At 28.7% G+C, this 11,223-nt stretch overlaps 3 protein-coding genes across 6 annotated transcripts; 2 read left to right on the top strand and 1 right to left on the bottom strand.

Moving 5' to 3' along the window:
* Positions 1-98: 98 nt before the first annotated feature.
* Positions 99-4,107, top strand: LOC117603184 (beta-1,3-galactosyltransferase 1). Of its 4 annotated transcripts, none has more exons than XM_034322071.2 (5): positions 100-982; positions 1,522-1,705; positions 2,239-2,504; positions 2,583-2,857; positions 2,942-4,106. In XM_034322071.2, exons 2-5 carry the CDS (start codon positions 1,522-1,524, stop codon positions 3,363-3,365), a joined length of 1,149 nt encoding a protein of 382 aa, XP_034177962.1. In that variant the 5' UTR covers positions 100-982; the 3' UTR covers positions 3,366-4,106. The 4 variants fall into 4 exon arrangements, with proteins under 4 accessions (XP_034177963.1, XP_034177962.1, XP_034177960.1 ...); XM_034322069.2 differs by having other exon boundaries at positions 101-982; positions 1,522-1,762; positions 2,942-4,105; XM_034322070.2 differs by lacking the exon at positions 100-982 and adding an exon at positions 1,290-1,378 and having other exon boundaries at positions 1,522-1,762; positions 2,942-4,107.
* A 1,151-nt stretch (positions 4,108-5,258) lies between these two features.
* On the bottom strand, positions 5,259-7,366 carry LOC117603181 (uncharacterized). Its single transcript, XM_034322066.2, has 2 exons — positions 6,980-7,366; positions 5,259-6,872 (listed from the first exon to the last, which is right to left on the bottom strand). The coding sequence occupies exons 1-2, from the start codon at positions 7,026-7,028 to the stop codon at positions 5,383-5,385; spliced, it is 1,539 nt and encodes a 512-aa protein (XP_034177957.2). The 5' UTR covers positions 7,029-7,366; the 3' UTR covers positions 5,259-5,382.
* A 209-nt stretch (positions 7,367-7,575) lies between these two features.
* On the top strand, positions 7,576-11,083 carry Pex5 (peroxisomal biogenesis factor 5). The gene is made up of 8 exons (XM_034322065.2): positions 7,576-7,970; positions 8,234-8,607; positions 8,688-9,135; positions 9,441-9,981; positions 10,060-10,228; positions 10,305-10,462; positions 10,529-10,696; positions 10,765-11,083. The coding sequence occupies exons 2-8, from the start codon at positions 8,260-8,262 to the stop codon at positions 10,802-10,804; spliced, it is 1,872 nt and encodes a 623-aa protein (XP_034177956.1). The 5' UTR covers positions 7,576-7,970; positions 8,234-8,259; the 3' UTR covers positions 10,805-11,083.
* Positions 11,084-11,223: the final 140 nt, after the last annotated feature.

Below are 11,223 nucleotides of genomic sequence, written 5' to 3'. Positions count from 1 at the left end.
AATATTCTTAAAAGAATTTTATATAAATATCAAGTGTACAAATTAATACGCTGCTTTTTATCATTAATTACAATTCCAAATTTAAAAATTTTCCCGTAATTTCATGCATTTTAAACATTATTAATGCGTTCAATTTTGAACGCAGTTTAATCTTTAGTCAACGTACTTTGCTTTCCATCAACGCCACTTTTGTTCCGATCAACTGAACGTATACCTTATGCGTACTAACCCAAACTATATTTGTATCAAGTGATGTGATTGGTGCATAGCAGTGACTACAGATCAGTGTTAAACGCCGTTCAAACTCGTTAACCGGCCAAAAATTGGCGTTTACGATGAACGCCGTTTAATTGATTTGAACCTATACCGCAGTTCACCAGAGTCCATAACTGCGAAAAGACCAGTTTTCGTTCTTCGCGCAGCTCCAGTACGCATCTTCGCCCTGATTGGCGATACTCCCAAACGAAGTGGAAAGCGATTAGCGGAGAGCTCGCTGCGTTCCCCCACCATCTTCCAACCTGCGCGTCGCAGTTTATGGACTCTGGTGAACTGCGGTATATACTAAAAAATTGATGGAACACAAAATGTCGTTGATCAGAGTTTAAACTCGATACAAATTTTGAACCACGTTAGAGGGAACGGGCATAAGAGGGTGGCGAATTTTAGGATATTTACATACTACTTATTTGAGGAAAATTTTTTTTTTTTTCGAATGCAAAAGTGTTTTTTTCGGTGAATTAGGTATAATGCCTGCTGGCTCGAGTGTATTCAAGTGTATTAGTATACCTACTTGTAAGCACAGGAATTAACGCAAAATTTTTTTAATTTTTACTGTTTAATTAAACATGTTATTAGGATTGTATGAAATGTTTCAAAATGGTTTAATAAATGATCAATTATCTTCTTGGTATATGTAAATTTTACGATAAAAGTAAATGGAGAACTGTCAAATGTCACGTAATGCAATCATCGCATCTCAAAGGTAAGCTTGTTTATGATACACTCATTTATTTAACATTGCAATTATATTTCAGTTTTTATGTCACAACACTGCTGTTTTATATTATGATTAATAAAAAAAAATTAATTTGGAAACATCCAAGAAATTAAGTTGTTCTAACACGAATGTTTTCTAATAAAATTTATCTTTACTGTGAGGAATTGTTGTTACATTTGTAATTAAATTAAGTTGTCGCGTCAGTTTTCAGCTGTTACATTTATAGTAATCTTAAATGTTATTTTTATTAATAGATCTGTTTTAAACATTATAAAACAAAATAGGTGCTTTTATGTTGAAGGTTATCTATGTATAAGTTCATAAAGTATGTATTTAAAATCTCATTGAACTGTAATATAACATATCCAGGCATTTCATAATGTAATAAATATTTGTTTAATTTTGAAATAGTTATAATGAAATATATGTGTGTATAAATATGCATATGTATATTATTATTGTACAAAGACTATTAATTAATGAAACCTCAAAGATGTAAGAAAATGTATATTATTTATTCTTAGATGGATAGATTGCGACTATTGCCATTGGAATTGCCATCAGCTACCAATATAAATAATAATGGAACAGTTAAAGGAAAAATATCATTTGTTCGAAGATTAGCAGTAGGATTTGTCATTTTAGCTACATTAGGTTTATTATATGTACCAGCATACCATTCTGCCCAAGGCCCATTTTTAGGCTTAGGTAAGACTCCATCTCCTGCAGAGCCTGTTGGTGATCCACACTTGGTAGTTTCCGTAGGTATGCATTCACTAACAGTGCTTGAACTCTTGCATTATAAACTAACCATTCTTAACATATAAATTTGCTTTCATTTTTATCTTTAATAATTGTCAATCAATTAAAAATTTGTATGTTTTAGAATTTGTTAATTTAACAAATATGATATATAGATAGTTCATACAAGAGATATATATTATACATTGAGAGTTTTCAATAAATTAAGAAATAAAATTAATATTGTATCCTTCCATGTAATTCATAAGCATTTATGCTAGAATTAGAGTAAAAATAAATAAGTTTAAATAGTAGAAAAAATAGTAGTAAAGTTATATAATTTTCCTTTCTTCAATTTATTATAACATGCTTACATGATAGTAAAGTAAAATAAACATTTTTATTAGCATGCATAAAGTCAAAATTTAGGTGAAGAAATTTTATGAATACAATTTTACTTTAGCAATGGGATAAAATATTTCTAAATAATTCATTTACAGCACAATTACCAGGATGGGCATATAATACTTCAAGAGATCTCTGTGTATACATTCATCCAGAAAATACAACATCAGTGTTAAATCCTACTGGTATATGTTCTCCACCACCATATCTTCTTATTGTTATTTGTTCAGCTATTACAAATTTTAAAGCTAGGATAGCCATAAGAAATACTTGGGCTAATAAAAGTAACTTGGATAATGTATACAATTCAACAGTAAAAGTAGCATTTCTTCTTGGACAAAGTGACAATGATACACTTAATGTATGTTTCCCTGCATAATTAAAGTTTTGTTAAATACAAACTGTAGTAATAAAATTAATGGAATTTTTTATTTTGTAGAACATAATAGCAGAAGAAAGTCATCAATTCAGTGACATTATTCAAGAAAAATTTTATGACACATACAACAATTTAACATTAAAGTCTGTTATGATGTTGAAATGGGTAACATCAAATTGTGGCCAAGCTAAATATCTCATGAAAACAGATGATGATATATTTGTAAATATTCCTACATTAGTAAAGACATTGGAATCAAGAACACAAGCTACAAATATATTATTAGGATCTCTGATCTGTAATGCTAAACCTATTTTAGATCCAAAAAATAAATGGTAAGTAGTATTATTACCATAAAATATATATGTATGTACATAACAAGATATATGGACATTATTTACTTTATTATATTTTATTAGGTATACACCAAAATATATGTATTCAGAAAAAATGTATCCTAATTATTTATCGGGTACTGGGTACGTAATGAGTTTAGACGTGGCATTTAAGTTGTATCGCGCAGCGTTAACAACGCCAGTACTTCATTTAGAAGATGTCTATATTACAGGACTTTGTGCAAAGCATGCAAAGGTACGACCTGTAAATCATTCTGGCTTCAGTTATATTCCACGAAAATTAGATCCATTTATATTAAAAAATGCTATTACAGCACATAAAGTTAATGCCTCCAATATGTATGTAATATGGAACAAGTTAAATGATACAAATCTCTCTTGCAGTAATCATTCTCACACTGATAAACAATCAGTTACTTTAAGTCGAAGTAGTAGGAATGTTGGATATTATATAGTAAAAAGAAGAAATATTAACAAATGTGTTTAACTGTAAAGAACGTTTATGTATACTATCTAATTATTGTTGATTTAACTTATTCATGATCTGATTTTTCCTTTCTTTTTTTTTTCTTTACTATACAATCTTTAATAATACTTCTTCAGTTGTTTTTATGGCAAGAGATATTTGTAGTTGATATTTCAATGAAATTTTATACACTGTTTTCCCATTTGAACAGCAATAGGGTTTAAGGATACAGTGTCAATTAGATTTCCTATGCGAATTAATTTCTTTGCTAATATACATAAAAGATTACTGGCTAAGTGTCGGATAGTTATCTAAACAGAATAGTATTTGTCAAATACTTTAAATTCCATCCGCTGCTTGATATTAATTTTATTAAAAAATTATTGGTATCAAGATAAGATAAATAAGAATCTCTAAAAGTGGTATTAAATAATCCTGACAGTTTAACATATCAAATTTCTGTTGTAACCCGATGGCACATGGAGAAGTTTGAAGGAGAAAATGTGATTTCGTCTGTGTTTTATGCATAGAAAAATTGTGGAATTGAATAATACCGATACATGCATTCTCGTTAAATTCTTACGGGTTACATACACATACTCGTAAATTATACGTTCGCTCTAGTGTATTATACTGTCTCTGAGATCTGATTAACTTTAATAGGTATGATTAACGATCGATAAATTTCGACTGTCAATAAAAACTGCTTTATATTCTATATTAATTTTATGTAAATATTTCCATAATTAATTACTTGCATTTTATTTTGAATTATTTTTATTCTTTTACAAAAATTAAAAGATCTGTAATAGACAAATAAGATTTTAACATTCCGTTATTATAATGGAGTATTACGAACATTCGTTATAAGTAGAATATCAAATTAAATTCATTGCTCATCATGTATAATTCAAATTTTCAAATGATCATTATCATCTAGGATGTAAAACGATATATAGAGGATGATGAACTAAATACATGATAAGTGTATTATATTACACTTATTGCCTAAATAAAAAGAAATCTTTTCAGCATGAATATTTAACTTGTACACAATTCTGAAAGAATTGTTATTTAAAAGTTCGGTACAACGTATTGATTAAGACTAATGATAATAATAATCATATTTCTAGTAAATACTTGGACTCGATTGAATGATATTTATAATATATTTTAATGATCATGAACCTAAGAATGGATTTCACTTCTTGATAATCCTAGAACGATCTACATAATTAGTCTACATAATGAGTCAATGTTTGAATCAATTATTAGCTCAATTAAACAGTACGAAACATACTGTAATTCATTAAGCTTGTCGAGTGAGGTCCGTTCACTTATACAGCGAAACAACTCCACGGAGTATTCTAGTGGCCTTAGAAAATTTGTTTTATTTTATATAAATATATTGGAAAAATTATACTAGCATGCTACTACGAAATTTGGTGCTAAATAGTAATTAATTATACATTCGTTGTATATACTCTTGTATAGATTGTCGTTTGATTTTTTCATGAACTAAGTTTTCCATACTAAGAAAGATGTATTTTTTAAAGTGAGATTAATGATTATTTCTTTTCAAACGAGCTATACGCAAGTATATGCAACATTGATAGACATAAAAGTTTTAAGGTAAATATTATGTCTATAAAATTGTTAAAAGATCTGTGTCCACCAATAAATTCTATAAAGAAAGAAAAAAAACTTTAATATTTTTAAATTATGTTAAAAATTTGATATTCATATATGTGTGTTCCCGATTAACTTTTGTTAAAAAAGGGAAAAAAAACTATAAAAATTATAATAGTTTACAGTAAAAGTTTTAATTAATAACACCATACCTACAAAAATATTAATTATATATTTAAAAAATAAATACATAAAAGGTGTTTTACATGCATAACAAAATGCGCACTGTATGTATACAAATTTATATACAATTACTGTAAATATTATTACATATTTTTATACAAATAATTCTTTAATTACACGGGACCTTGCAAATATTTTATAACAAAATTCTATTTTTCCCCACTTCTCATTTATTGTGCTTTTTCTTCTTTTTCTTTAAAAGCTCAGTTTTATCAACTGCAATATTAGGTGCCATTATGTTTTCTACTATTGCTTCTACTTTGCTATTACTACTTTCTCCTTCTGTAGATTCTTCAGTATCAAAATGAACAGCTTTTAAACTTTCTGTTATTTTATTTAATTTCTTTTTTTGTTTTTTAAGTAATTTTAATTTTTTTCTTTTTTTTATTCGGGCATTTAATTGATTGGCTTTGTGTTTTAAATATACATGCGATAAGTTCGAGATACGTTCACTTACACACATACCTGAATCCCGTGTTTGATCTGACTGTGCAGACGTTTCATCGCGAGAAAGTTTTGTATGAAATTTACATTCTAGTGTACTAATGTCTTCATCAGTGAAGTAGAATAACTGTGAAGTAGAATAACTTTTTTCTGATTTCTTCAATTTTTTTGCCTTAAAACCATCCATTTCTTCATCCTCGCATGTATCGCTAATACATTTAAATTGATAATCTTGATTCTTCTTTTTTGATCTTTTTTTCTTTTTTTTATGCTTAAGCTCATCATTAAAATTATTTCTATGATAATCATTTGTTTGTTCTTGAATTTTTCTTTTCATCTTTTTTCCTAACTTTTTACTCACAGCAAGAGATAAATCATCAGTTACATTATCTGTCCCATCTATTTCTGTACTTTCAATATCATCAGATACAGAACTTCTCTTTTTCTTTCTTTTACATTTTTTACTCTTTTCTTTTTCTTCTGTCTTTACTTCTTTACCTTTTTCATCATTGTTATCACTTACATTACATAAAACATTTAACCGATGAGTTAAGTTGTTTATACGTCTTCTATTATTTCTTCTTGCAGTTTTAGACATATTAGGAACTATTAATTCTTCAGTAACAAGATGCGGAGGCAATAATGTAATTTCATTGTTGTTATCTATTTCATACTCATTACTTTGAGATTTATTATTATTGTTCTCCAACTTTTCTACCATGTTTCTATATGCATTTATGTTTAATAAATCTTTCTCTTGCTGTGCAATCCGATTTAGCTTACCATTTAATGTTAAACCATGTCTAGCTCCTTTGTGAGCAGTTCTGCCACCACATATTTTAAATAATTCTTCATCAGTTAATGAAACATGAGTAACATCTTCTACTTTGGATGCATTAGAGTTATTTTCTGTTATCAGATTACCATTAAGAAGTGTAGAAGTCTTAAGAAAGTTTCCATAATTTATAGGGGATTGAAACTGTTTTTTATTTAAATCTTTTGATAAATTATTGGTTGTATTTTCTTTTGAAACAGATATGGAAATATCATGAACTTGTGAATCAACTTTAATGTTATTAGCGGCTTTATTAAAAGCAGTTTCCCACCAATTATTCCAATTGTTAACTTGATGTCCTACTCCTGTTGTATCAAATTTTAATTTTGGTTTTAATGCTTCTGTGATACCATTTTCATGTTTACCCAAACCTTTACCTTGATTAATACAGATATAGATTTATAATTTAATACATATAAATACATTGTAATATTTGTAATTTATACCGATATATAAATAGGTATCGTAATACTTGAAACCATACCTTCTGACCAGCCATATTTTAAAAGCTGAGACTTTGCAAAATCATTCATGACTACTTTATTAATTACTACGATTCTACTTGTATTACTTAATATGTCAAATATATCAGTTCATTGATTTAATAACAGAATACAAGATATACATTGTATATGCTTTTTCAACTATATAAGAAATAAAATAAAGAACACCTACAACTGTTTTCTGTAGGTTATATCAGGTAGTCACTGCTGGCAGTCACTGGTTCATAATGCTCGTATGGCGTATGGCGGCGTTACGATAGAACTTACACCTTAGTGCACATCTTCTCGCAAGAAAATTTTGTCCAATTTTATCTTTTAATAATTTTTTACAGATAGCTCTAAATACATTTAATTAAAATACATTGAACAAACAGTTTATGAATAATATGAGAATATTTTTGTATCTATTTCAGTAACATATTTTCTAAATACATTTTTCTGCATAGAATATGATTCAAAAGTACTCCATTGTTTATACTACTAATGTTTTTACATTCTCAAATGTATGCAAAGAGTAAAATCCAGAAATCATTTCTTGCTGTAACTTCATTGAGTTATATAACAACTTAGTAATTAAAAAGATTTCATTTAATAATAGAAGAAAAGTATTGGTTCTCATTTGAAGGTATACATACATTTTTGATAAAAAAAAATGTACTAGCTGTTACAAAAAAGATGTTCATGGCTTTAGATAGTTCAGCAACTTGTCGATGATTTGACGTTCACTAGCCAACTGTATATAAAGAATGCTTTTGTAATATGCATCTTATTCTAACATTAACTTATACATTTTTTATGGTAATTTTGTACGCCCCACCATCGTATGACGAAACTTATTTGATGCAAGTTACTGATATTGTTTGGTAGCAAAGAAATGATCACTCTCAAACATTGTGCTTGATACAAAACCACATTTTAGTGTAACATCAACGATATTACGAAAGTGTACAGCAATATTAAAAACGCAAAGAGGTTTGTACACTTTATCTTTTCATGAATATAAGATTTACAGTCACTTTTGTCAATGTATGACATTAAATTTTTAATACTATATATAAACAAATTTTCGCAATAAACATCCTATATCTTAAATATGTTTTAACATTCAGTTTCTTTAAAAATAAGTGAAACTGATACCATTGTGTTCTGGTGTTTAGATATTAATTTTATTCTGTGTTATCAGATATTATAATTAGAATAGATGAAAATTAACACGATCTATTGTATTACTACAGGTGAATATTGATAATATAAAAGAAAAATGGCATTTCGTGAATTAGTTGAGGGTGATTGTGGAGGACCTAGTTCTTTGATTCGTCTTACATCACATTTTGTAAGTGATCATGGCTTCAAAGAAGAAGGAATACATCATCCTTTTGAGCCTGTGGAATCTTTCCAAGCTTCAGATTCAGATCAGTTAGTTAAACAATTTTTAGAAGAACATCCTTCATGTCCACAAACATTTAGAATGGATAATTTATTACAAGAAATGCGTGAAATTGATCAAAACATTCATCCACCTATAGCAGCACCAGGAGTAGCTCAAGAATTAACTACTTTAGATACAGCTTGGGCAAATCAATATCTTGAATCAGGACGTCATTTCAATGTAATTATTCTCACTTTATTATTGTATATATGTATTTACAACACCGTATTATAAAGTTTCTGTTATTTTCATTGTTGTAGGAACATCATGCTGATGATATTTGGAACCCTGAATCAGAACAAAATTCAAATACTTTAGTTCAACAAAAACATGAGTTAGGATTAGGACCTAAGTGGGCTGAGGAATATATAGAACACAGTATAGATGCCATACAAAGTGATATAAATATAGAGAATGCAACACAACCAATAGAAAATAATGATAATCCTGACTTTGCATACTCAAAATTTATGAAATTTATGAAACAAGAAGGAGACATTTCAGTTGAAAATGATCAAGAATCACTGCCAGACTTTCAAGGTTCAAGCGAAGAATGGACAGAACAATTTGAAAAAAGTAATGAAAAATCTGAAGATAAAGTTTCTGATAATAATACTGAAGAAGGTGAGGTCTCAAATAAGGTTGAAAAAGAACAAGTTGTTGCTGATAACTGGATAGATGAATTTCAAAAAGAAAGCACTTCTTCAGGTCAGTGTTTGTTTTAATGATGTTACCTCCTAATTGACTGTTTCTAATAAGGTTTACATCAAAATATATTATTGATGCTGTTTGAGGCTTCCGGGTGTAAGCCGTGCCTGACAGGAAGATATTTCGTCGACGTACTGATCATAATGGTCATTATCAGATGATGTCGGTAAGATATTGGGAACATTTTTCTGTTAGACACGGCTTACATCCGAAAGCCTCAAACAGCATCGACTAAGTAGATACCAGGCCGTGAAAGGTTCAAATCCTCATCAAAATATATGTCTAAATAATCATTTTTATTTTAGAAGTAGACAATTATGAATCGACATTTTCAAAAATTCAAAATGAATTGGAGAAAATATCACCTTCTGAGAAAGTATCATCAAAACACCCATGGCTTTCAGAGTATGATACTTTTTATGACCCATTCAAAGATTATGAATTTCATGAAGAAAATCCAATGAAAAATTTACCAAATGCATTAGAAGAGGGCAAAACAAGATTAGAAGCTGGAGATTTACCAAGTGCGATACTTTGTTTTGAGGCAGCAGTGCAGCAGGATGAAAATAATCCAGAAGCTTGGCTGCTTCTTGGTAAAACCCAAGCTGAAAATGAACAGGATCCACTAGCTATTTATGCTTTAAAACGCTGTTTAGACCTAGATCCTGCAAATGGTACTGCCCTTATGGCGCTAGCGGTTTCGTATACAAATGAATCCTATCAAAATCAAGCATGTATAATCCTTAAAGAATGGTTATTAAGAAATGAAAAATATAAACATCTCTCTGTGAAAAAGACAAACACTGAACGGCATGCGAAATTCAGTGTATCGTCTATTCTATTTGAGTGAGTAACCAACAGATTGAGTAATTTACAATACATAACAAAATTATCCTCAGTAATATTGTATTTGATTTTTTTCAGAGATGTGCATGAAGAAGTTAAAAATCTTTATATTCAAGCTGCACGTATAAATCCATTGAATGCAATTGATGCGGACGTGCAGTGTGGGCTAGGAGTACTTTTCAATTTGTCTAATGAGTATGATAAAGCTTGTGACTGTTTCCAAGCAGCATTGCAAGTGCGCCCTGATGTATGTATAAAATAAATATTTTTCCGTTATATCTATTTAGGCCTTAATATATTACTAAAAATAATATTTCTGGAAGGATTCCAGATTGTGGAATAGATTAGGTGCCACTTTAGCAAATGGCCAGAAATCAGAAGAAGCTATAAATGCATACCATCATGCCTTAAAATTATCACCTGGTTTTATTAGAGCTCGTTATAATCTTGGAATTTCTTGTATTAAGCTTGGTGCATATAAGTAAGTAAAACATTTCTATGTAATAAAGTATTTATACACTTTAGAATTATCTATTTCTTTATGTAGAGAAGCTGGTGAACATCTTTTAATAGCCTTAAATCAGCAAGCAGCTGGCCGCGGAGTACAAGGTGAAAATTACTCACCGAAAGCGATGTCGAATATTATTTGGTCGACGTTAAGGCTTGTCATTTCGTTAATGCATAAATATAATTTAAATGAAGCTATAGAAAATAGGTACGTCCGAACGTTTACTTTTGATGAAACCATAAAACTCTTTGTACACGTAATATTTATTTTTACAGAAACTTATCAAGGTTGAACGAAGAATTTGAAATTGCATAACTCTAAACTTATTAAATTCATTTGATAAACAGAAAAAATAAACCTTGTTTAATATTTAAAATACCACAAAAAAAAAAAAATAGTTAAAAATATTTTTTAATAAATATAAAAATGTATATACAAACGAAAACTAGGATTGCTTTCATGTAACACTGTAATTTCTTTATTACAAAAGGGTTTAATTTAAAAAATAGTAAGTATCAAATTAAGATATTCTATACTTTTAGGACTTCATTCAGTAGCTATATCCAATAGGTATATAGCTTTTTATTATTTCATCTTATATAAATTAAAAATGGGTTATAAATTGTATCTATATAATAAAATTGTTATGCATTTAAAAGTCACATAAAATACTTTATTCCCTGATAAGGCTAATTAAATTTAGGAACATTATACGTAAAATAAAACAGGGAAAA

The sequence above is a fragment of the Osmia lignaria genome, chromosome 4, assembly GCF_051020975.1.
Source record: "Osmia lignaria lignaria isolate PbOS001 chromosome 4, iyOsmLign1, whole genome shotgun sequence".
Lineage (NCBI taxonomy): Eukaryota > Metazoa > Arthropoda > Insecta > Hymenoptera > Megachilidae > Osmia > Osmia lignaria.
Note: the sequence above shows the minus strand (reverse complement) of the source record. Positions and strands in the feature narration are given on the sequence as shown.